The 26585-nt window shown below is 47.3% G+C and overlaps 1 protein-coding gene across 11 annotated transcripts in view; it reads left to right on the top strand.

Moving 5' to 3' along the window:
• Window positions 1–26585, top strand: part of EPB41 (erythrocyte membrane protein band 4.1) — a 95601-nt gene that overhangs the window by 7013 nt on the left and 62003 nt on the right. The window contains exons 1-3 of one of the 11 annotated variants that reach the window (XM_053998662.1): window positions 2097–2212; window positions 2295–2382; window positions 3468–3702. The exons of 2 other annotated variants lie outside the window; for them this stretch is intronic. In XM_053998662.1, coding sequence (XP_053854637.1) covers window positions 3674–3702 — 29 coding nt within the window. In that variant the 5' untranslated portion in view covers window positions 2097–2212; window positions 2295–2382; window positions 3468–3673. 8 more of the 11 variants (XM_053998668.1, XM_053998667.1, XM_053998665.1 and 5 more) reach the window with 8 other exon arrangements.

Here is a 26585-nt window from a genome sequence, read left to right as displayed (position 1 = left end):
TGGATGAAGAAGCTCATTTGCATAGCGTGGTTAATTCTCTGTATGCTTTAATCTCTGTGACCATCTGTGTTCTTTCCCAGGCTAGGGAGATGGGAGCCCTTCGGATTTTCCCAGGAGGTGAACACAGAGAGGACTGCTTATTCTGTGTATGCTGAAAACTGCCCAGGGTCAGAGCAGGACATCCTCATTAGCTCTGGGAGCAGTTGTTCTGCATCTTTGGGCAAGGAGGCATTGACGCGTCGGCTCTGTCCTGAAGGCATATCCCGAGGAGATGCAGGGAGGAGATGGGGGCAAAGGCTAAAAATGTGACTCTGTGAATGCTGTCCAGCATTCAGTCCCAAACATGGAGGGTCTGTGACCAGTTTGGCTGGCACCCTAGAGGACTGAGGTTCCAGGTCTGAGGAGAGATAGTACTCTGAAGCATCTCCTGGCCATCCAAAAAACCCTGCCAGGTTTTGGCAGCCTCTGGGGTGTACCCCACCAGCAGCTACTGCTGTGTCTGTCCTGGTGAACTGCTTGATTTGAGCCTTAAAAGCTGCTTTGGAAACTGGGGCACACACAGCACCAAAATAAGGGGACCAGTGCCTATACAGAGCTGCACTAGCATCTCCAGACCTGTGCAGTCTGCTGCTGGCAGAGAAGTTTTTCTGCAAGCAACACCTGAATTCTTCCTCATTTTGTTTTCTCACATTTGGAGCCTGCTCCTGCAGACCATTTGCAGCCCCAGCTGGGATGCTGCTCACCATGGGCAGAGGTGACATTGGCTGTGGGTGCTTTTGAGGAATGCCTGTTGTGTGGGGCAGCACGCCCCTGCTGAGGCTGCTGCGGGCATCCAAACCCAGAGGGAACAACTCCTGCCCTGTAATTAAGCTCTTCTGCTCCCGTTCACAACACTAATGAGCTGTTTCATGGATGTGCTCCTCACAACTACTCTGGATCCTCTGTGTGGCTCTGAAGCTGGAGGTGACTTTCCAAGAGAGCCACCTGCAAAGGGCAAGTTCTCCATTCCTGTCACGTTGGGGTGAGGTATGTGGGCCAGGAATCTTTGACTGTGAAGGCTTTTCCCTGACTACACCCTGTGTGCTGTGAATTCTTCTGCCAAGGTACACCCTAGCTTCTTGGTGAGGAGAGCCCTTCCTGCTGTTCATGCTTGCAAGGCTGGACAAGATAGAGGTGTTTTCCCAGCTTTCAGCTGAGGGTCTGAGTCTGCCTCTTGAGAGGAGAGCTGCTCTCTACCTGCATCCAGGCTGGATAATAACACTTAAAAAATAAATGGTGCTCCAGCTGCTCTCCTGGTTCAGTAGTTTGGGTTTTCAGTCTTGACGGAGATGATGGCACCAGGACTGTTGGCATCATGGTGCATCCCAAAGGATGGGTATGGGCTTGTGCACATATTTCTACCTGGTCTAGTGGAAGGTGTCCCTGCCTGTGGCAGTGGGATGGAATGAGATGAGCTTTAAGGTCTCTTCCAACATGAACCATTCCATGATTCTGTGATTCTCTGGCATGGCTCTGGCATGACTGTTGAGTGCTCGACTGTGTGCTTATGTGAGGCGGGTCCCTGTACCCTCAGCGGGGCTGTTGCGTGGGCCGAGGATGTGGCTGAATTTCAGGCCCTGCTGTGTGCCCACTGGAGCACACAGCCAGCCTTGCCGCGGCTGGGAGCACCGTTGCTCTCTTGAATCTCTTCATTTAGTTAATGATCCTTTTGTTGAGAGGATTAAGGTTTAGAGGCCTCTGGCCGAGTGTTAATTAAATTAAGGCTCTGGTGTTTTGTGGAATTTTTGAAGCCCACTAGAGGGCTCAGTTGGAGCCCTGTGGAGCCCGGACCGGCGGCGCTGGGCTGTGTCCAGCCCTGCAGAAGTTTGCACGAGAAGTTATGTAAGTGTAGAGGAGCTGGACAGGCGCAGAAGTTGCACGGGGCCAGCCCGCAGCTCCCGCGGCCCGGCTGTGGCCGGAGCTCGGCGGAGGCTGGCCCGGGCTCACGGGAGGCTGGCAGGCATGGGGGGCCTACGTCACTGCTCACGGTATAATCAGCGTTGGGCAATGCCGAGCTGGTGTTTCTGGGGTTTTTTTTGGTTTTTTTTTTTTCCCCACTTGGTGTTTACATTTCTAAGAAGTGGCTGACCGTGAACATCCGGTTCCACCTTCACTTCTGGAAGAGTCAGATACTGAAGTTTTGCTCTGTTGCCTTGCTCATGTGGGTAGAAATGTGAGCTTTTGGCTTTGTGGCTTGGGTTTTTTTGGTGGGTGCATGGGTTTTTCGTGTTTAGCTGTAACTGCGTTTTAACCAGTGTCTCTTCTCCTTTCTCTTCTATCCATTGCCCCACGACGGATTTTGGTGCTTCGCCTGTGTGGTTGGCCTGGCTCTCTCATCTCTGGGTAAGTACCTGCTTTGTTAGATCAGTGGGCAGAAATAGTTGAAACAAGTTGCTTTGACTTAATGATTGGACTTATTTAAATAATGAACCAGCCTGTTTATTCTGTCTTAAACTCTGAAGCATTGGTTATTGTCAAACACCATGATTTATTATCCATGTGTGTGTGTCAAGATTTTGGATATTGAAAAGCACTTAGTTGGCCTGGAAAGTGCTGTATTTTATAATATGAAGAAGCCCCCAGTAGTAGTTTTTCCTACCAGCCTAGGCTGTGGAGCACTGACCTGGGGGTAAAAACACACCTAAGTGCCAGCAAGTGAGCAAATGGCAGGGAAAGTATATTTGCGAATGGAAAGCAATGCTTCCTGTTCTTCCCAGGATGTCTCCTGGCATCTGTTGGTGGCAAGTCAGCACTGTGGTTGTGAAAGGGGCTCTCTGATGGCCTTTGCAAACCATGGATGTTTGGGGCTTTGCAGGGCATGGAGAGGAGGCTGAGGTCCTTCTGGCAGGAGAGGAGGGGAAATGCATGTAGAGCTTGGAGAAGAGCATCAGGCACTGATAATTTCAGTTTGTGTTCATGGAGAGCCTGCTTTGCATGGGGGAAAAACTGCCCTGGTGGGGTGGATTCTGATTGTTTCCCTGCAGGGGTTTGGTGCCTGCCATGAACTTGGCTGTGAGGCGGTGTTTGTATATTAAAGCCTCTGAGGACAAGGTGTGTGTTCTCAGGGTGGAGGGAAGGAAGGGATCTGCTTGGTGAAGTTTTTTCTCTGGATGCAGTGGTGCCTTTGCATCGAGGTTGTGTTCTCTGGAAACTTCAGTAAGTTTAAATTTACTTTGTTTCTTTTTTAAAATTCAAACTATCCTCCTGCTAAGCTTTCCCCTCTCCATCACTCCTCTTCCCCAGTAACACCCTCTCCTCTCCTAGTAAGGGAAAGGGCTGAGCACATTTAGAGCAGCTCTGCTCTGTGCCTGAGTATTTAATGTGCTGCCAGTCATTGATGAAAGACTTGAAGGGAAAGCAGAGAAAGGTGCTGGGAACGGATTGCTTTATTCTTAAACTCAACATCATTATACAATGCCTCGTTGCAGGGCAGGAGAGATGAATCAAATCCAAGCATAAACCTGTTGTTCTTACTCAGAAGTGAGCACTATATTTGGAAGATGAGCAGCTGCCTCCTGATCTGAATGAGCTTTGCTACCAAATCTCCAAAATCAGGATTGTTAATTGACTAGAAAACCTGCCTTGGTCAGAGGTGCTGAGCTCCAACCCCACCAAACACCCAGCAGCCATTTGAATGCAGAATAAAACTCCTCCGTGCGGAAGGTACAGCTGGAAGCTGCTGTGAGCTTGGATGTGGAGCAAGATACAAGTGCTCACTTGCATGATCGTTGGAATGGGTTAGTGAGAGGCAAAGCTGTACCAGCACAGCAGCTGCAGCTGTGCCAGGGTAGCCTGGAGCAAATCTTTGGCCAGAGAGTGTTCCTGTTCAGTGCTTGAGCAGACCCTCAGGACGGTCACTCATCTGGCTGTCTCTGTATGACAAGTCTCTGGTCAAGGGTGAATTTCCCCCTTGGGAAACACTGATAACCTGGACCATCCCTGGTTTTCTCTCCCCAGAGCAGTCTCCATGTTACTTTTGTCAGTTTTCTTGCATGTATTGCACAGAGGGGAGAGAATTGCATTTTGGTGGTCCTGCTTGTTACAGGCTGTGGAGGTTTTGATCCTGATATGAGGTGAAATTTACTGCTTGCTGAATAATTGGTGTCACTCTTTGTCAGCAAACAAGAAAGCCACCTGGTACCTTGTTAGGGATAGCAAAGATAAAGGGGGTGTGGTACAGTATCACTGACTCAGGGACAGCTCTGACCTTCACTCAGCAGAGAAAACAGCAGGCTCAGATTGCCTCTCCATCTTTAAGCCTAGCTTATCTCATAGGTAAACATAAAATGCATAGGAGTTTTAGTAATATATTTATATTAAATATAGTAATATAATCTCCTCTCCTGAGCTGGTAAGTGTTGGGCAAAGTAACACACCAACAGCTTCCATGGAGAGAAGCTGGGAGTAGCTGCGGGGCAGAAACCATGAGGGAAAATGCTGAAAATGCTAGAGGAGCCTCTGTTGGGGATTTTGCTCTTGACCTTCAAGCTGAGATTTACATATGTTGCCATTATTTAAAGCCTGTCAGGAAATCCAAGGTGAGGCCACTGCTGAAAAATTGTTCAGAGCTGTGTCTGTGGTGGTAAGTGCAGAGTGTCCATTCATGGGCTGTGTTTGGGCTCTGTCTTTCCATACGGTGGCACTGGTGATGCTGGAAGCCGTGTGCTGTTATTTTTATTTATATATGTTGTTTCTTTCTATTCCAGAATTCATGGGTGACCTGGAGAAGGGCACTGCTTTGCAGAGCCCTCGAACAGCTTGTTGTGTTGTGAATTTGGGTCTCCCCTTAGTTCTTGTTTACACATAGCCCAAAGAGGAAGAACAAATGAGGTTTCCAGCACCATTCAGTGAGATTTTCTTCTTTAACCTCTCCTGTTGGTTGACAGTGCCTGAACATAAGCCCAGGTGGGCAAGAAGGCAAATGACACATGGTCTGTACAAGCACTAGTGTGGCCAGCAGGACTAGGGCAGTCCCCCTGTGCTGGTCACTGGTGAGGCCAAACCTTGAATCCTGGGGTCCATTTTGGGCCCCTCATAACAAGAAAGACATTGAGGGGCTGGAGCGTATCCAGGGAAAGGAACAGAGCTGGAGAAGGGGCTGGAGCAGCAGGAGCAACTGGGGGAGCTAGGGTGGCTCACCCTGGAGAAAAGGAGGCTTGGGGGGACCTTCTGTCTCCACAACTCCTTAATAGAAGGGGGCAGCCTGGGAGGGATCGGTCAGGGAACAAGGGACAGGGCAAGAGGAAATGGCCTCAAGCTGTGCCAGGGAGGTTTAAGTTGGATATTAGGGAAAAACTTCTTCATGGAAAAGGTCATCAAACACTGTCACAGGCTGCCCAGAGCAATGATGAAGTCCCCATCCCTGGAGGGGTTTAAAATCTGTGTAGATGTGGCACTTAGGGGCATGGGTTAGTGGTGGGCTTGAGAGTAGTGGGTTAATGGTTAGCCTCTTTGATCTTGAAGGGCTTTTCTGACCTAAATGATTCCATGATTCTATGGAAATGTGGCAGCAAGGTATCTCTTTCACTTGTCCCACCCTGTCAGAGGAGACCGTGGTCCCTAATATGGTGTCAAGTTCTAGAGACAGCTTAGCTCAGTGTTTTCACTTTGTTGCTTAGTAAAGCAGTGAAAACAGTTCTCATTGTGGCATTCAGAATAGCAGCGCTGCCCTCTGAATTACCATCTAATTAAATGAAAGCAAAAACTCCAAAACAAGTGAGCTTTCTGTTGCATAAGGAAAGCTGTTTTGGTTGACCTAAAAACCGACATTGAAAACCAGCCTAAACAGAGATGCTTTCCCTCCCGGCTCCGTGGGCCATGCAGAGCAGTTGCTACTGTTCTTGGAGAGGCATTCATGCCGTGGCAGCTGTGAGCCCACTTCAAAACAGTTACGCCTTTGAGACTTGCTTCCCTTTTGCTTGATGGTTGGAGAAACCCTGCTGTGGAGACAAATAATTAGAAATAAAAGATGGCAGCTTAATGATTATTAGCTTTTCTGATGCAGCTTGCAGTGAGCGCAGGGTGAGACTGGCGTCTCCAAGCTGCTGTTGCATCTCCTGCTCTAGAGATTTACTGTGTGCACTGTTACTGTGCAGTCTCAGTGGACCTGCAGAACACCCCGAACTAACAGAGTTATTTATTTTAGTGACCAACCTTTTCAGACTCTTGGCAATTAACTGTGACAATGGCAGTATGCTTCCTGCCCTCAGCTTCCTGTCTCTTCATCCATGCCCACAGCTTTCCTTGGCAACCTTATGCCCCTCACCCTCCTCAGTTTCTTGGATTCTGTCTATTACTATGAACCACTTTGGGTTCTCTTAATAAAATAAGCATGTCAAGCTACTACCTTAAAAAAGCCTCAAAGTGCCTTATTTTGAGCTCCAGAAAATCTGGCAGCAGTGGGATGCTATCCTCTGGGATTCTTCTTATTGATATTCATCTTTTTGAAGCTGGTATCCATGACTGCCAGTTTCAGAGGTTAATATACTGCATTTCAAGCAAGCTGAGGTATTTTTAATTTGTGATATGGAAATGTGCACCAATTAATCATTGTGCACCTGCAGAAATGCCTCTGGGCAGACTTTGGCTGTGCTCTATCAGGTTCTGGGAACATCAATAGGCAGGACTCAGAGTGACGAGTCTGATCCAGTTTAGTAGCTCGGGACAAACCCTGCGAGGTCCAAGGGCATGTCAGGCAGGGGACGCAGTGCTGACCAAGGTGGTGCAGAGCTTTGGCTCTTATTTGTGGAAAAAATAATGGTTAGAAGTTGTATTTGTTCTCCACAGGTAAAGTTTAATTTAAATAAATGTAAGGTTTTGCCAGGTGTCCCTCACTGATGCACAGGTCTAGCCCTCAGTTGCCAACAGACTTGCTGTCTGTTGACTAGAGCTGGGTTCATGGTTTGCGTGAATTTGCTGCCTGGCCTTTGAATTACATGGAATATGTTAGTGCAGACTCAAACGCTCTCTGCCAAGTACCTGCCTCAAACTTACTGCTAGGTAAAGTTAAATAGTCTTAAATAGTCCTAAATAAACCCTGATTTTGAAACTGTCCTTCCCCATACCAAAGAGCTCTAAGCATTTTGAAGCCAAGGGGTGCTCTTTGCCCAACAAGAGCATAACAGCATGGAGTCAAATCTCCTTCACTGAACTGGTGCCTTTCTGGGGAGAAGCTGCAGTTGAAAACACACCTACCTGGTGTTATTTAAAGAAGCCAGAGCTTCTCTTGGCGACAGTTTGACTCCTCATCCATGCAAGGAGTAAATCAGCCCCTGACATCTTTTGTTTGTAGTGCAGCCTGGCTGCCTCCCGGCTGGAGCTCTGGTCTCTAGGTGGCACTCACTGTTATTTTTTGGGTGCATTTCAAGAAAGGCTGCATAGCTGAGCTTGTCCCCCGCTGAAGGGACAGCTGCCTCTCTGGCCAGGCTGGCTGGTCCTGCTTCTCTTAGGAGGCTGACACAAGGGCTCGAGCTTCTTCCTGCTGCCCAAACATAGGAGTTGCCAGCAGCATTCCTGAAAGAGGGATAGGGAGTCAAGTGCTGTCTGTGAGCACACTCCTCTGGTTTTAGTTTTTTACTGCGTCTGCTGGGAAATGAAATCCTAGTAAATGCTTGGAAGGAGGGTGAGCTCTCGAGGTGATGGAGATGAGTGTGCTGTGGGACAGTCTGAGGCTCCTGTGATGGTTCTTTCCATGGTTCAGTCAGTTTCTTAGGTTGTTTCTGGAGTTCAGGCTCATGCCACACTGACTCTGCCTTTTCCTGAGCCTGCTTGAATTCACAGCATCACCTGTAATCTATTCTCCAGGATTTGTTAAGCTTTTTATAGATCATTTCAGTGCAGCCACTTGTGTGTTTAATACTTCCTACTCATACTTGAGAGGAAAAGTATTTCTCTGTCACCACATTAACACACCCAACCCTGCAGGCTGCAGCTGACCTCCTCTAATCTTTAATGGTGCATCTTGGCAGAAATGTGCTTTACATGCTGACACTAAGCTCTAAGTCTAAACAAAGCTGACTCTCCAGGAGCTGTTCTTCCCTGCACTGGCACATAGCCTGGAGAGAACTGAAGCTCCTCTTCTGTTTTATTCCTCTTTCTACTTGGAGTTTGTCTGCTGTGCTGCAAGACACTGCCTCAAATGAACATCAGCTTCATACAAATCAGTGAAACTCATGACGGGAGCTTTTGGAATCAATTAACCAGATTGCAGGTGGGATGGGAATTCCTGGGTGTACAGACTCAGCTCCCAGCCACCCCCTCTGCTTTCCCCATCTGCCCAAAAGGGATCCATATGAGCCAGCCCAGTACCAAAAAGATCTAATGGCTAAAAAATGGGATTTTTCTGCCCATGGGAGAATACGTGGTTGTAGTTTAGCAACAGCAGCTTTTAAAGGCTACAAATTACAGCCAACAAAAGAAAATTCTCCAGAAGGAAACCACAAAGAAAAGGATGGCAGAAGCTGTTTGGATTTAGCAAAATTGGAGGTCAACTGCCCTGATGCCAAGTATGATTCCAATACCTAAGTCACTCAGTCTCTTTAGCTAATGGAGGGCGCTTCTTGGCCCTTTAATAACTATCTCAGCAATGAATCAATGGTTGGTTTTGGAGAGTATTATGATGGGCTGGACTAGATTTAATCTTTGGTTAAATACTTGAAACAGAGCCAGGTGAGTGTAGATGTTCCAGGTTGCCTTCACTGTGCACAGTATGAGTTGTAGCAAATCAGTGCAAGTGTTCTAGACCTTACTGAAAATTCCTTGAATTTGCAGTTCAGCCTGTCAGAGGCTTTTTCAGCAGTGAATTCTGTGCTGGAATGAGGGTGGGCAAGGGAGAAATGCAGCATTAGTTGAAGCACTCTTTCCTTCCAGGTGAATCATTTACCTGCAATATCTTAATTCTAGATCACCATTTTACAGGAAGACAAAGCTTGAAAAGTCAAAAGGAGGCTTCCTTTCCTCCTCATTCTTGTCTTCTGCTCACAGCCAAATCAGCACTGCTGATGGTGACAGCAAAGCTGGAAGAGGAGCCAAGGGCAGAGGGCCAGGAACTGACAAAATTGAGCCACCTGCTCTCCTCCCACCTTGTTTGCTCTTGTGAAATGGCTGCTGCTGCAAGGAGACTGTCACTTGTTTGCAAAGTGAGTGTGAGAAAGGGAAACAGTGTGCCTGTTGTGTGTTCACGTATGTGTGCGTAATGCAGCTCATTTAGAGCAGGATACATAGAGGATTCATCTGACCAGCCTAATTTTTTTCTTTTCCTAGACCTCGGTGTAATTCCAAGTATTTCTCTTCACTTTAAATTCTGCTTGCTTTAGGGAAGGGAGCACAGCACCAGTGTGATGCACAACTGCTTTGTTTAGACTGGGAATTCCTCACTGGAGAAGCTCCTCAGGGCAAAGAGGAGAGCTCTGTGCCTTTTATTGTTGTGCCAGTAATGCTCTGGGCAGTGTTTCCCAGCACTGGTGTAAACTGGGAGCCCTGTTTTGCAACAAATCCTACCAGGAGTGTATCTTGTGGGGCCTACAGAGTGCTGGATCACCTTACAAAGATCTGTTCTATGAAGAACTTAACTTGAGCTAGATTTAATCTGTTATCTGGATGCTCCTAGGACACTGCAGTGTGCCCTGCTGAGCTGCTTGAAAGTGCCTGCATGTTACCCAGGCAGAGGGCAGGGTTTGGCTTTGTCCTCCATGACCCAGTTGGTTTGCACTGACTGAGTCCACCAGGATCTGAGTGCTCCCAGTGGCCTTTCACCTTGCAAGGAACAACCTCTGCCTTAGCGACCCCAAACGCATGCCTAAAATGAATATAATTCCTGTCTTTATTCCTATATCCAGCAGGCAAATACCAAGAAATCCTGACTTAATAAAATAATTCTCAGTCTCTAAATGACTCCCATAAAGTGACTGTAACCAGCTGTAACTGGGAGAGTTCTTTAAATAGTTGCAATCCAGGCTTGGCACAGGGCAAACTGTTCTTATAGTGAAGAATTTAAGAAATTTCCATTACTTCTTATGGGATTTCAGAGGTCAGTTTGGGGCTGTGTAGGAAGGAAAAAGTTTGAAGCTAAGCCAGTCAATTCCAGAGATGTGGTGGTGATGGGTTTATTTCCATGTGCATAAGAGTGGTGGCTTTGGGTTTCTTTTTCCCTTTTTTTTTTCACATATTTTCTGCTCCCTATAAAATATTGCTTTATGTAGGCTTAGATCCCCTTGCCCCAGAAGAATGTTTTTCAGGCTCTCATGCCGTAGACCAAGTGCCTCTTTTTGTACATGATAATTCAACTTTTTAGTTTCTCTTCCTTTAGCTTTTTAGCCAATCAAGCTCTCAGCCATTTGTTTGGGGTCTGAAGAGGTGACAGCATCCGTTGCCCTTGCGCACAAGCGCGTCGGCAGCTCGCACTAGTGCTCCCTGTGGATAAATGCTTCACCTGGGAATACAAAATGCAGGAGCTGCTGCTTCTGTTCTCAGCTGCTGGCAGATGGAGTTGGGGATCATCTGGTGATGGGAGCGCAGTGGATGATGCGCTGTGTAGTGTTAAATCACCACTTTGATGTGAAATTTTTGTTGCCCTGGTCTCTCCTCCATGTAATCTGCCATGTGTAGTATACAATGAAGCAGTGTGGGTTTGTTTGCTTGTTTTTCTTAGTTGCAAGAAGCTGTTGCCAACCAAAACTTGTGGTTTCTTTGCTCCATGGTTTTCTCCTCAAAGCCCTTTGGACTGGTATTTCTCTTCTGGCAGTGTTTTAAGCTGACCCATGGGTGAGCAGTAGCAAAGGTAGCAGTTGTAGTGGGTCAGCACTGAACATCTGATGCTCCTCCATGCCCTGCCCGGGCTGTTAAAATGTGCTATTTTTTTGCACTGGGGACTGAAGTCAGAGCTTCAGGACATGATTCAAAGGAACTACCTGTCCCTAATGTAGGAGCAGTGATTTAGAGCTGCCAGAACTTTCCCAGCCTATCTTTTTTTTAATTAGATGTGCTCATCTAAGTCCAAGGAAACCACCAAGCTGTCCAGATTTAAGGCAAAAAATATCTGTCTTCCCTCTCATTAAGGAGCTTTTTGCAAGTGGTCTCAACACTGAGACACAGGGGAGCTGCTCTGTTCTTCTTGGCAGCGCTGTCATAGACACATAAAGGAGAAGGGGTAAATAGCTGTGAGAAGCATGGTTTGTTTTTTTTTTTTCTAAAAATCTGGGTATTTTTAGCTTCATATAGCACAAATGCCCTCAGTGTGTGAGTGGCCCTTGCTAGGTCGGTACCAGTGATGGAGCGATCCCAGCCTGGGACCCAGCCCTGGGTATTATCTGCTGATGAAGAGGCAGGGCGGTTGCTCTTAATCCAAGCAGAATAATGTGCCTGAGACCTTAATTCTCTATGGGAGACAAACGGAGATGCCTTAGTGCCAGGCGTATTTTGGAATTGTGCAAATATATGAGGGGGATTTGGTTCCTGAGCTGGGCAGGCTGGCAGCAGCTTTACTGGAACCTTTGGAAGTGCTCAAGAGGCACTGGGCAGCGTGTTTTGCTCTGATGTACAAAGCAGGGAGAGCTAGACAGCTCTGCTTGATAAAAATAACTGATTCTAATTTGGCTGTAAGCGAGGAAAATCCAGTCCGTGCTGGAGGTGCGGGATTCCAGAGCAGGGGCAGGGCGGGCGCCTCGGTGGGGCTGTGCTAGGCTCCTGGGGGCGTTTCTTGTTGACCAAGACACCTCAATTGTCGCTTTTTTGGCTTGCCACAGACTGAGGCAGTACCTGTTCGATTACGAATGGCCTTATGCTTAAAAAAATGAAGACTATAATAACAGCATAAAAAAACCCCAACGCCTCCCCTATCTTTCTTCATACACTCCTCCTTGCTTCTTCACCCTGGGTTTCCCTTCAGAGCTGCGCCACGACTTTCTCTGGGAGGCAGCGAACGGTATTTAAAATTTAGGTCACGGAGGGAGGGGGAGCGGCGCTGCCGCCCGCGGTACCGGCGGGCAGGACCCTTCCCATCCCCTTCCTACTGGGGCCGTGCGGCGCCAAATTATCGCCCCCCCGCCACCATCACCTTAGCGGGGGAGGGTGTGGTGGTGGCAGGAACGGGCGGTAATCCCGTCATTTCAGCCTCCCGCGGTGCTGTTGTGGCGGGCTCAGGAAGGCGCTCCGGGCGCTCCCTCCGGGCCGCCCGCGGGAGGGAACGTGAGGGAACGGCACGGGGGGAGCCAGGAGGGGGCGCACGCTCCCCCGCCCGCGCCGCCGGCCGCGGTTTCCCCGTAGCCAATGGCGAGGCGGCGCTGGCGTCCCGCCCCTCGCCCTCGGCCAATGAGAACTTACTACAGTGTTGTGGGGGGAGGAGGCGGGCGGGGGGGGCAGAGCCGCGGGCGGGCGGCAGCTGGCGCGGAGCGGCGGGCGCGGAGCGGGGAGGAGCGGGGACGGAGCGCCTGGCCGGGCACGGCGCGGCCCCGGGGTGCCGCACCGCACCGGGGGCTCTGCGGGGCCCGGCGTGAGGCCGGCGGGCGCCACGCGCGGGGGCGGCCGGGTAAGTGCGCGCGGGAGCGTGTGCGCGGCGCGGGGGAGTGCGCGCGGCCTTTGCGCGGCGGGTCCGGGTCCGGGTCTGGGTCCGGGTCCGGGTCCCAGTTCGCGTCCGCAAACGGCGGGTCGGTGCGCGCCCGCGGACTCTGTGCGGGTGGGCACGTGTATGTGCGCGTGTGCGGTTGTGCACCGTGTGTGAGTGCGTGTGCTCATCTGCGCAAGGTGCATCTGCACAGCGAGTGTGTGCGGTTGGTGTGCCTGTGCGTGTAAAGGGTGCGTGGGGTGGTGGAGTGGGCACGCGTGGTCTGCACAAGCACCTTGTGTGTGTAGTTTGTAGCGGGGGTGTGTGGTGTGACTGCTGTGAGCACTGCGTGTACACGCAGTGCATGTGCGAGCTGTGCATGTGTGTGCACCGTGTGTCTCTGCGCAGCAGGTGAGTGTGCTCCATGCGTGTGTATGTACTGTGCGTGTCTGCGTTTGCCCTGTGTGCGTGCACAGGGAATCTGTGTGTATACAGTGGGTTTGCAGTGACCGAATCCAGCGCGTGTGTGTGCGCGGCTCGTGTGCCACCGCTCCGTGGGGCTGTGTGTGACATGGAGTACTGGGAGTCAAAAGGCTGAGGCTCAGCCCGAGACAGGTTCTGCAGGAGGCAAGAAATGGGGATAGCAGGATAGGGACACACAGTTCAGGGGAGCTGGCACCCAGTGTCCCCCTTTGCTGGGGTGGGGTTGCCCGGCCTGCCGTGGCCGAGCTGGGATCCCCAGCTGTGCCCGGAGTCCATTGTGCGGGAGGAGGAAGGAGATATGGCGGGGAAGGGCTTAGGGCTCCACAGGGCGATGCCTTTTCACCCACCCGTGGGACAAATGTGAATTCTGTGGTCTGGTATCAGTCAGGCAAGGACTCTTTCCTGTCCGGGCACCCTCCTTTCATGTGAATTCTAGCTCAAGAAAACACCTTGGCCCACTGGGAAGTGTTGCTCTTACTGGATTTTCCACCAAGGCGTATTTTTATTTCCTATCTCCAGTGAGGCACTGTTTGTGATGAAAATTACTCCAGAAGGTCTGGAATGAGTTAAAATCCACCTTGACCACCTCTGAGTGCTGCAGCTGCAAGTGTCCCAAGTTCTCACTTCCCTGTCTTTTGGGGAAAAGGAACTTGTTCACCCTTGCTGCACTGGTTTGAGGAAGCTGGTTTTGGGCAGGGTCTGGCAGCTTTTCCCTCTGTGGCTGTGTAAATGGTAATTCAAGAATTGCATGATGAAGGGAAAATTTCTCAGAGATTGTCCAATTTCTGGAGTACGTGCTATGCTGGTTCAGTTGTAATTTTTTGTGTTAATTTAATTAAGATACTGGACAAGCAAAGCAAAATAGGTCCCTTCCAATCCAAACTATTCCTTGAAAATCTAATTTTTGAACAGTACCACAAACCCTGTTTTTGCCTTTCCTTGCTCTTTCCAGTTAGGATTTGAAGGCTTTTCAAACATGCTGGATTTTGCTTGCCTTAGTTTGCTAAATCTGGAGGGATGGTCTTTGAATTAGTGATTCTTATTTACAGTTGAGATATGTAAAAATAATCTCTGTAAGATGTCAGGGGCAGAGAATATGCTGGGTCTGCAGGAGGGATACGGAGGGGCTCTTCCCTGGCTGCTGCTACTGCTGTGATGCCATGGAGTGCAATTCCTTTCACAGTTGGCTAACTCTTGTGTTGCTGCCCCAGGATCTGCTCCCTTTGCTTCAAAGGTTGCTTTGTGGAGATCCAAAGTAGGCTGTTTTTCTTTTTTAATGGATGGTCCAGCAATATTTTTAATGAATTGGAGGTTTTCCTGCAGCATTGTGGTGGTCGGTAAGGGTTGTGTGTCGCATGTCAGTGATGCTGATACTCTTGATGTTTATATTTTACATAATCTTGCATCTTCAGTTGCACTTCTAGGGCAATTTTGAGCATTGGGTGGGATCTAAAAGGCAGTGCATATCTCTGCTATCATGGCCTTAAAGAAGGTGAGGATTTTATAGGATTCTCGTGGACAAACATAATCTGCTGCGGAAGATAAATATCAGGATAATTATAGTGCGCACTCCTTACCTTGAAAACTGAATTAGAGCCTTATGAAACAGAGAGAAGGATGATTTTTTTTTTCCTAATATAAACACATTCATTATTTCCTATATCAATTTAGATGACAAGAACAGGAATTACCTGTGTTTTCACCTGATCTCACAATTGCAAGTTAAAACAAATAATCTTATAAAAAGCAAAGCATTTAATGGGAAAGCAGCAATCCTGAGGGGTAAGGACTCCGCTTGGCCTGTTTCCAAACATTGTATGTTCCTAAAGCCCATAAATGCTTCAGGCAATGATACTCCAAACCTACAGCTCCTGACTCCAAGTCTATCTCCCTGCCAAGTGCTATGCGCTCTGCATGAGCATCCATGGTGTTTTTCATCTGACATCCTTTGATTTTTGGAAAGTGGTAAAACAGTGTCTCTCCTACTGCCCCATTTACTGCTTGTTGAGCAGATATTTGAATGAATGGGACATAGGCTGGCAAGGATGTGGCTTATCTAGTGAGCAACCATCTCCACAAATTCATTTATTAAAGATCAAAGTGTTGCTCTACCGGGGTAGCTTGCTGGGGTGTTGGGATGCTCCATGTGCTTTGATACATTGATAGGTGGATGACGATGATAATGACGTTGTGAATGTGGCATGTAACATGCTTGAATAAAGTTGTGTATACAGAAGGCTTGCTGATGGAAGGCAGTGACTCTGTACTAGGTTTTCACCAGCAGTTACTTGGCATCTCAAAGGAATCCTGGATTTTTGGAGTCAGCAGGTGAACCTCAGGCTCTTCATCCTTGGGTGTTCAGTGGAAGTGTTGGCTGAGTATCCACAGCATCTGATTAGTAGTTTCTTCTCAAACATCTTTCCTTGTGTTCCCAAATGAGGGGTATGTGCTGAGAGCCTCTTCATTTGGGGGAACCGTGACGGTACCTGTGTCACTGCAGGTGGATTTTTCTTCAGCCCCTTACTCCCATATTTCACCTGTTTCTTGGAAAAAGCCCTGGAAATTGGTAATGCTCAGAGATCTTGTGTCCATGCCGGGTGGGAAAGCTCTGGGCTCTCCCCACCTATCCAGGCTAGGGATCCCTGCTTCTAGTGTGAGCTTTCCACCCCTCTGTGGATGGAGGCATGTGTGGGTGAGGCTGCAGTGGGGAGGTAGAGCTGAGCTGTACTGTGTGCCGCACTGGGTCAGTGTCCGAACTTGCTGGAGCTGCTTTTACATTACTGTGTGATGCTGGGAAGCTGTGATGAATCTAAGGGCTTTAATAGGACAGTGTGAGGGTCACTGCAGCGGCTCTATGTATGCAAATAATTTCCCATCATAAACCTTACTTTGTACTTTCAAGCTCCACTGCAGTTCTGTCGGCTTCCGTCTAACTTCTGTGCAGTTTTCCTAGAGTGTTAAGGAATAGCAGACATTCAGGCTGTTCAGGCTTGGAGCTGTGTTTCTTGCTGTTGTGTATTTCTCCGGGGAAGTTCAATATAAAGCTTTGCATCAGTAGTAGAAGTTGCAGTCTGGGTTTGGGGATCTTTTGCAATGATTATTCTTTCTTGGTGCTTGGTTTTTGCTGTAATCTTGTGTAGATTAAGCAGACAACGATGCATAAAGATTTCCCTTTGTATGTCTTATCTACTACTGTTTTGATCAGTATTGTGGTTTCTTAAGTTGCAAAGAGCTGTAGATGCGGCATAGCAGGGATTTATCTTTGTCCATCGGATGGATTAGGTAGGAATGTTTATGGCTTGTACTTAATCCAGATTAATATTATTAGTTTCCTTACGTTCAGTCAGTTGTTTACGCTTGTTTTCTGTTTATGTGAATTTTTACTTGTGTAATGCCGCTCACATTGTGTATTAAAAGCCAGTGCTTTTAATTTGTCCATGTAGATCGTGTAGATGGACTAAATCTTTCTCTTTTTTCTTTTTTTAAATGAAGCAGCTCCACAGAGAGGGAAATTGCATGGGCTTCAGGGATGTGTTCAAGCAATTGTACTCTTCCAGGGCATGCTCCTCCAGACCCTGCTGCATTTCTGATCTGGGATTTTTAAACAAATTCCCATGCCAGCTTGCTTTAGCTGCTGAGCTCAGAGCAAATGTTGATAGCTGTGGTTTGTAATTTATAATTTATAAAGTCTTACTGCGCTTGAACTCTGGTGCTTTTGGAGGGGACTGAGAATTTTGTATCTCCCTGATCTCAGTGCAGAGCCTAAAAGATGTAGGAAGATGAGAAGCTCAGGGGAGCGTTTCGTCTTGCAGGCAGTGGGAGAGCTCCATGGCTGCCTGGTTGCATGGCCACAGCCACAGTGTTGGGTGTTTCCCTCCCACATGTGTATTTTTGGGGAGCAGGCCAGTCCATCAGCTGGTGAGGGTGAGTGCCATGGCTTTCAGACTGGAATGGAATAACTCTCTGTGGCTGCGTTAGGAAACCTGGAGCCCAGACCTGTGGAGGATCCTTTGCTCTGTCAAAATTGGGTCCTTACAGGATCAGCTCAGCCTGAGATGTAGCCACAGCAAAACACGCCATGGCTGGAGCCTGGGTATGGGAGTATGCTCTGCAAGCAGTGGAAGAAGAACTGGCCTAGTTAGCTATTTCTATGAAAACCACAATTCCTTCGAACCTTCTGGTCACTGGAGGTAGGCTGATTATTCTGCTCCTTCCCCACCCCATGGAATGTGTGTGTGTGAGAGAGATAATTAAAAGCTTTTAGTTAAATAAATAACTAAGCTGCTCACATGGCTTTATAGTAGAATTGCAGAGCCAAAGCCTTGGAGGTGGAAGATGGCGTGTGCTGCTGCTGGTGCCAGAGCATCTCCTTGCCTTCCCATGTTGGTGTGGCTTTGGAGCATAATTCCATATGGACTTTTCACCCCTAGGGCCTGTGTGTCACTGAATATGAGAGCAAGCAGGGTGTAAGTGGGGACAGTCCCATCCCATTGTGTCCAGGGCTCCAGGCTGTATTTATTCCCTGTTATTCAAACTCTGCATCCAAAGACAGGATTAATAATTCCCACCCAAATTCATCTGCAGTGCCTGTGTACAAATGAATCAAAAGCATGAGCTGGTCTTTGAAATTCACTCATGAGATGGTCTGGATGCTCCAGGATGGCTTGAAGGGTGGTTTGGTTTTATCCCATTGACATGGAGCTTGATGGAACATTTTATGTTCCAGCCCTGGTTTCTGCCTCTGAGCTGCCTGCAATGCCTTGAGCCAGGCACTTGGAAAATGAGAAACATGCAGCTGGTAACCATTCCTGGGGAGTTTTAGGAGTCTTTTGTCATTGGGCAGGGGCTGGTTTGTGGAAGGATAAAAATCTTTCAGGTCCAGCTTCAGCTGCCCTAACCAGCAAATATTTTTCCTCCTGAAGCCTTGCCTTGCATGCTGCCTTCCAGTTCCTGAACCAATGGATAGGAGATTCTATGACATTGGTTATAGGGCCCTCTTGAGTTGGAAGGGACCCACAAGGATCATCAAGTCCAACTCCTGGCCCTGCATAGGACACCCTAACAATCCTATCCTGTGCATCCTTGAGAGGGTTGTCCATTGTCCAAACATTCCTGCAGCTCTGGCAGCTTTGGGGCTCTTGACTATTCCCTGGGGAGTCTGGTCAGTGCTTGACCACCCTCTGGGAAAAGAAACTTCTCCTGGTATGCCACCTAAATGTATATTCCTTATTTCCCCTCTTAACATGAGGGCCAGAGGAGAGGAGGATGCCCTGGGGCTTTATGGGAAAATGCAAATTTTAGTCAGTGCAGAGACAGCTCAGGGTAACATTTTGCAGACTGACAAAAAACTCTTTTAAATCCCCAAACAAAAACTGCTGGTCTGTCCTTTAAATACTGGATTCTGTGTGTGCATAGTGTATTAGTCCTGTTGGCAAAGACACATATCCTGGCAGTGTCATTTTGACATGCATGTCAGACACAGCCAACGGGACCCTCCAGGGATGCAGCCCCTTGGAGAAGAGCAGTGGTGAGCTGTCATCCTCCTGGTACAAGGGAGTCCTCCTGTCTTTCATGTACCATGAAATCTCAGCTGCTCATTTGGTTTGAAAAATCTTGAAATCCAGCATTAAGCCAAAATTTTCTGCCCTAAATACCTGTTTTGCAACTATTGGGTGGCAGTGAATTGACAGGCAAGATGGAAATTATGTACTTAAATTGTGGGGATAGTTGTTGGTCTGGAGTCAAAAGAAGTCACCTAACCAGTCACCTAACCAGTATCCCTCTTTCTTCTGCATGAATGCATGTAAGCGTACAGAGGCAGTAAAAAGGCCATTTGTCATGTGAACATACCCTGACACAGACAGAAGGCAGACCCCTATGGCTTGTAGGAGGAAGGGGCCACGTTCCATGCAAGAAAACAGCATTTTTATGACCCTTGGTAGCTCGTATTACAATTTGAACAGGGAGAAACCAGGTGGGATGAGTATCAGGCACTTCCCTGGTGTCCCTCCATCCCTCCTCCTGGGAAGTACCAGCACTGCTCCCATGTCCCTCCATTCCTCCTGGGATTGGTGCTGGTGGCTGATGCTGATATAGCTGCTTTTTTATCTCCAACTGCCAACTTGAAAGTTGAGTGTGTGTGTGAGAAGCTCATGAGAGTCTTGGTGAATATGCACATGAAGTAGCAACAAGATAAACTCAGTGTGGGCTGCCTGGTCCAGCTGCGGGAATAACTTTCATCACTTTTTCTCCTTTTCACAGGAAAAACTGTAAGCTTTTGGGGCCTGGAGAAGAGTTCAGTTGCAGAGAAAATGCGAGTTTTCAGCTGTTTCTAGTCAAAAGGGTTTAAGGACCCCCACACTTTCTCAAAGAGGGGGAGCAACTAGCAAGAGAAACTATTTTGGAAGGGGAAGAATGTAGGGTGCATATATATTGCTTTTCCATGGATTTTCATGTGCAGCCAGGCTCCCCCAGTTGTTTAAACACGATGAAAAAGGGGTCTTGCAGACATGTGAGTTTGCTGACTCACACACATGAGCTGGCTTCATTCTTCAGGGCTTTCTTAAAAATTTAATATTGTCAGGATGGCCCTGAAGAAGGGAGTTTATCTGCAGTGGGAGCAACTGCATCAACATGGGAAGGGTATGCTGGTGATAGTGGGGGAAAATGGCCACATGCTGAATTCCTCTGATACTGCTTCTAGTGAGTGCTATAGTTTCTTCAGACTTCTGTTGTTGTAACTCCTGCTTCTATTGCTTCCATCAGATCTACCTAGATGCTGCCTTCAAAAAACACTTCCTTTGTTTATGGGTGGCAGTATCAGTTTGTTTGCTCCCACCCATCTCTGCTCTTTCCTTCGCTCCTCCAGGAAATGGTGGAATAAAGCTGGGATTGGTTGATGAGGTCAGAGCAGCTGTTGTGCCCATCCCAGTGCAGGGCCCCATCCCTGCCCATCTCTTCAGTGAGGTTTGGGACACTTCATTCCGTTGATAATGAGAACCCAAGGGGCTTGGACTTGGTCTTCTTGTCCAAGCAAGTTTGTCTCAAAAAATTACCTTTTTTCCTCTGTTTACAGACTGAAGCAAGTTTTTTTATTTTGTTTTGTTCCGAAGCAAGATGCTTTGATTAGCTAGTTTCTCCCCATCTCCTCAGTTTTGGGGCACCAATGCAGAAAGCATTTCTCTTCTTGGTTCAGGTGCTATTTCTCCCACCTGCAAACACCCATCAGATGCCTGTGGGGAAACCATCAGTGGCACCAACAGTGTTAGTGGCTTCATGTTTTGCAGCTGCTGCTCTTGGTTTATTTTAAAATGATGATTGACTCTCTTCATCTATCCTGATGATGATGTATGGGGATATTCCTTTTGCAAAGATGTGGTTTATTAAAAAAAGAGTCTCTGTTGCATGATGAATTGAGAGGGAGCGCTTGGGGAAACTGAATCTATTAGCGTTACTTGCCTGTGTGCCTCCTGAGGCAGGAATGGGAGTAGATAGTGGACATGAGGGATGAATTCACAAAGCAAGGAGGCTTGCAATTACAGAGAAATTTGGTATTTTACTGTGATGCTATTCTTGCAGGTTTATTTTTTTTATAATTGAGCTGCACTCCGCAGCATGAGCATTGCTTGACTATTGCACTGGTGGGTTTGACCTGCACAGTGCTAATCACAGCAAAGGCTGGCAATAAAATACATTATATTATACACAGCATATGCAAATACAGTGGAATTAAACTTTTTTCTCCTCTTTTTTTGAGGTAGATGCACAGCTGCATCTGTGCCAGTGATAAGGTTCTCTGCAGGCACAGGTAGAGGAGAGGTGACAGCACCCTGTGCCGGCAGCTCCATCACACACAGGTTCAGGAGGTTGGAAGGTGTGCACGGAGCTCATTGGTGTCTCAGTGAGGTGCTAACCTGGTTACAGGGCTGGCTCTGTTTGCTGGGCTGATGCTGCTGGGGAAGTGGTTGTACGTTAACCATTTCTCATGATTTCTCAGCACAAACAGTTGTAAATCACTCTTGTGGTAGGAGCAGCTGCAAAAAGCGCTCAGCCCTGCTTTTGCTGTGCAGAGGTACCACCTCCTGCCTGGCCTTTGAAAACAGAAATGTAAGGAAATAAAGAACTCTGCCCTTTTGATGTATTAACTACAAAATCAGCTGAAAATTTGTTGATAGATTCTGCTTGTTTTGGAAACAGGTTAGTTAACCTTCTGAAACTTCTGACTCTGGCAGAAAACCAAGGAGTGATGAGTTATACTGAAACTGAGGTTTGATTAATTGTAACTCTCATAGCACTTCAGCTTCACCACTAGAAAAACTGTAGGATTGGTGAAGAACATTCGTTTTTTCACTAAAACACTTGTTCTAAAAAATTTTCTAGACTTGGGGGGAGAGAACTGGAGCTGCAGCTGCATAAAAATGCACCTCTGAAACAGGAGGTTTGTGAGTGGGTGGTTCCTGTCTACCTCAAGTGTCTGCTTATGTTTTTCCCCAATTCCCTTCAGCAGAAACACTCCCTGAGAAAATATTTTGAGCCATTTCTTTAAAACAAAAAACAAGGGGAGAGAGAAAAGCACAAGCCTCTCTGTTGTAAAGGATTGTCAGAGCTTTGCTATTGGAGCAAGAGCATTTGGGATTTAGGGAAATAGGACAGACAGGCAGCCAGCTGCACCTCACGAGATTGAGCATCATCTCAACGTTCCTATGTCAGCCAAGCCTAGCAGTTGGTCAGTTCCACATCTCCAGAAGAAACAGGGAGCGTGCTGTTTTTTTTTTGTTTTTCCGAGTTAGTCTCCTTGCCCTGCTTTCCCACCCATGGACTGTGGTTTTGCCTAGTCACAAGGTGTTTCATGGGTGCAGTCAGTTTAGGTGCTGCAAGTCAGAGATGTCTGGGGATGAGTCACTAGAGCTCAGGATGGGGCAAGTTTCTTGAAAACAAGAAAACAGGCTTTGTGAAAACTTAAAAGTAAGAGTTGATCCCAGACACGAAAAGATCCAGACCTCTTGGTATCGGCAGTGATGAGCTCTTTTGATATGCCTTGAGAAATAGGCTTGAAATTTGTTGCTGTGTTTAAAAAAAGAAGTGTCTTTGGTGCTCCAAGCTGTGAATTATATATTTTTTTTAATGTGAATTGGAAAAAAAAATGCAAAATGGAAAAAAAATTCAGCTTGGAGCTATGCAGATATTTGATTTTTAAGTTGATAATTTGGCACACAAGTAATTAGCCAGTGTGGTATCCAGCACAGTCCCTTCTGACTTTTGCAGTGATCATATATATGATCTGCTCTTACTGTGGAGAAAAATGGATGTGGCCACTTGCATTTTAGTTGGAGGACTGGCTTTTTTGTATTGAATCACTGTAAATGGGGATGTGTATGTTTCATTTGGAATCTGAGATCCACCCATCTGGTACTAGGGAAGTGTTTGGTATAAACCATCTGCAGCAGAAGCTTATGCAGCCATTCCCCATTTCCCAATGGCATGAACATGTGTGTGCTTGTGTGGCACCATCTTATTTTAAGCTGTGCTGGAAGTTGGTTTTGCTGCTTAAAATGAACTTCTGTAAAGTAGCAGTTCGCTGGGTAACCACTAATTGATTTAATTACTGCTCTCAATATGAAATATGTAGTGGGTTATGGGAGAATGTTCTGCTGCTCCACAGTACTCGACCAGTGCTGTCCCAGATGTGGGGTGTGTTCCCTGGGTCCCCAGGTAGGCATGTCCCTGGTGTGAGCAGTTCAAGCCACCCTGGTGTTTCCTGCCCCAGTGCTACAACATGGATTTTTCTCAAAAGCTGTGCTTGGCAAGGTCTGGGAGCAGAAGTGAAGCTCAGAGAAGAGTTATTCAGTTATTCACCTTTTTATTTTTTCTCTTGTATTTAGATGTCTAGCACTGATCTTCCCTGTTGTTGTCAAGACTGAGTTCTGCAGTGCTATTGGTGAAACACTTTGAAAGTGCACTGCAACATGCAAAGGGAAACACATTTTTGAGAAAAAAATCTAATATTCAACTTAAAAATAAGTAGATAATAGTGACAAAGTACTGTTTCCTTATGGCATATCGCTGTTTCATGCAAATGGCACTGCATCAGTGCATTGTGCAATAAAGATCTATTTGTGGAAAGCAAAAAAAGAGGCCAGAATTTAGGGGGATTATTAAATTTGAGCAATGTGAGTTGCAAAATAGCTTGTTATGCTGCTGTCTGCAGAGGCCACTGTGTGAAGGCAAACAGGCATTCTGTGCTCTTCCCGAAGGCTCAGGCTGTACTCCTGTGTCCCTGGGCTCTGCACAGGGAGTTGTTTTGGGTCTTAACCTCACAGGTCTGTTATTAATGCCTGAACAGCTCAGTTCTTGGCATAAAAGTACCTGTGCTTGAAGGGCCACGGTACACAGGCATTTCTCCCATAGAGTTTGGGTTCTTCATCCTCCTGGTTTTGAGTGCTTTGCCAAGGCACTTAAAACTCATGGGCATTTACACGGCACTGGCTGCTGCTGCTGCCCTTTATCCCGGAGATTTCTGGGTTAACAACCCCAAGCTTGAACTGGTGCTCTGTTTTGTTGAATCCCATAGGGAAAAATGGATATTTATTGCTGTGGCTACTTGGGGGGTCCAAAGGGCTGCTGAAATCTGGGCATTGAGGCTGTGATGCTCATGGTCTGTTTCACCAAACCTGCCCTTCATGCTCAGGACTGTTAATCCACCTCTGAGATGAGGGATCTCTGTTTCTTCTCCCTGAGGAGAGATCCTGGTCCTGGATGCTTCAGCTCTGTGCAGTTCAGCAGGCAGCAGCCTTGTTCGCAGGGTACTCTGTAATTAATGTTGGCTCTTGAGCGCCGAGTAATTGGGAGCAGTAATTGGATGGTAGCTTAAGAGTAGGAGCATGGTTTAATAAAACAAACAGGCTTGCAGCTGTAATGTCAGCAGGTAAAACGCCTGGGAAACAGCAAGTCCACATGGTGGTGACGCCAGTGAGATCCGTGCTCAACGCAGGCACTTCGAAGCCCAGGCAGCGAACCAAAGCCTGCAGGGCAGCTCCTCTTCTCCTTCCCTGGGTGCTGAACAGGGGACACAGCCTGGATAGGCAGATACTTTTTAAACATCTCCCATGCTTAGGAATAAGAGAATGAAATGTTCATGTTGTTGAGTTCTAGTTCACTTCTAAAGAGTTTTTGCGGCTTGTTTAGCTGGAAAGAGCCTGAGCTGGAGTGAGCTCAGGCTGTGCACCGATGTCCTCTCCAGAGACCAGCCCATTGTATTTGTTTCTGTCTTGTTTTTGCTGTTTACTCTTAAACTACACTTCTTGCCACTGCAAGAGCTCCCATTTCTCTACTTTTATTTTCTGTATTGCCCTGCTCACAGCTTACACTGGTGAGGAGGTGCCTCCCAGCTAGCTCAACCTGCTCAGACCTCGTTTGTATGTTCATTGTTTTCATCTTAGAGAGGAACAGGTGACTGTTTACCTTCAGATTGTATGTATAGAAAGAAAACCTGAAGGAAGTGCAAAGGAGGTGGTTTAGGATTTATTGGAGAACCAAAGAGGGAGTTTGGCTGGGGCACCTGGGTGAGCTCACCGATGCTTTTTGCTCTCTCCACTCTTTTACCCTGGCCTCGTTTGAAGGGTCTTCTCATGGCAGTTTTAACCTGAACAATGGTATCACCAGAGCCTGCAGAAAAGAGGATCTGTGTGGTATTTTATTCCCTTGTGCTGCATGAATGTGGATTTCAGCAATATTGTTGTGTGGCTCCTGCTGTCAGCAGCACAGTGAAAAGAGTGGCTCACTTGTCTGGAATTGTGACTGTGGGATTCGCAGGATTTTAGCAGCATAATTTTAGCTGAGGCTCTCCATTTATTCCTCAGTACTGGGCAAGACCAATTGATTTTGGATCAGAAATACTGAGAATAATATGGTTTATTCTTAATTTGCTGTTGCTTTTGATACTTGATAAATACCTGAGCTGCGCTGAGTCCCTGTGAGCACCCTGTGGAGCTTTCAGCTGGATGAAGCACTCTAGGGCTCAGTGCAACTTCAGCTGTGCATGAAGCAATTGCACAACAAGGATTTAAATATAAAAAAGAGGAAAATAAGCAAAGCTTCTCAAAGAGAAACCATGTGATTGTTCCTACCACCATTATATTGTTGGGGGCTTGTGTGTATATGCACAAGCACACACTTTGAATAGAATAAGGATTATTTTGAGACCTAACTCATAAAATAAGTTTAAATGCTGAATTGTGTTTATAGGGCTGTATCTTATCCATAAAGCATCACCAGCCCCATGTACAATTTATTTTATTAGGGAGAAATTTAAACCAGCTACTGTTTTCTGCATATGCTTTATCTCTACTAAAGAATTATTTTGTCTGTATTGGCTCTTCATTTATTTTAAAATATTGCAATGTTAAAAGAGTTGGAAGCTGTTTATTGTTGTCTTCTCAGCTGGTTGGTGGCCAGCAGTGTCCTGGCTGTGCCATGGCAGGTTGCATTGGCACTGGTGGGAGTGGAGAAAGCTGGTTTACAACTTCCAAGTGCTGCCCCAGTTTCCCCAGTGCACATGCCCACCTGACTTCATAACCACGCTCCCTTTAATGCCCTTAGGGGCGTTAAGCTTCTCCCAGTGTGGTGTGTAATACAAGATAAAAGGGAGAGGACTGGGGAGAAAAGTGTGAGTTGGTGGGGAAGGGGATCCTGGACAGCTCCTGGAAGTGGGGGGAAGGTTGGAGGGAATCAGGGGGTAGTGGAAGAAAGAGCAGGGGTGATGGAAGAAAGAGCAGGTCTGGTGCAGCCAGACAGGAGAGGAGGAGAGATCCTTTTAGTACATGTTGTCCATGGAGCTCCTGGATGGAGCAGTGTTTGGATCAGCAGGATTAAGTGTGGCTGGAGGGGAAAGTGCTGTGGTGTTTTGTTCAGAAGCAGAAGGGCCATCCAGGAGCACCAGTGTGATACTCAACACTAACCCTGCTATGGTGTGCTGGGAGGCAAAGGTGGGCATTGAAGAGGTAGAAAATTCCTCTTGAGAGCTGGTGGAATGTGGCTGTGCTGGTGTTTGTTCAGTGAAATCACAACCTGCGACAGCCTCCCACACCAACCCATCCAGCACAGAAAGGAGGGCGGCGACCAAAAATATGAGCAAACAGCCCCTGAATGTGGGTGCAAAGTGTATTTCTGACCCCTCCCTGCTGTATTGAGGGTGAACACAACTTCCTTTTCCTTTCTGTAGTCTGAAGAAAGCGATGTTTGTTTACATTTCCTCCATGCAAATAATTGCAGCGACCCTGGGCTGATGCTGGAGCTGAGCAGAGCGTGCTGCCGGAACCAGCATGGATCCTTACTTGGGTCTCTAGTGGTTAAAAAACCCTCACAATACCATCTTATCATTCATCTCATTCTTTAAATCAGTGCTCTCCCTTCCCCCCATGGTGGTGTTTAATATCCTGTTCACTGTTTCCTACTGCTTATAGGCCAGGCTGCTGGCTGGAGCTCAGCTGCTGTGCCCTGGTGAGCCATTAGTGCATCAGGATGGGAT

The sequence above is a fragment of the Vidua macroura genome, chromosome 25 (assembly GCF_024509145.1).
Source record: "Vidua macroura isolate BioBank_ID:100142 chromosome 25, ASM2450914v1, whole genome shotgun sequence".
In the NCBI taxonomy this organism is placed as follows: domain Eukaryota; kingdom Metazoa; phylum Chordata; class Aves; order Passeriformes; family Viduidae; genus Vidua; species Vidua macroura.
The sequence above is the reverse complement of the archived record's forward strand: the minus strand, read 5'-3'. Positions and strand labels throughout refer to the sequence as shown.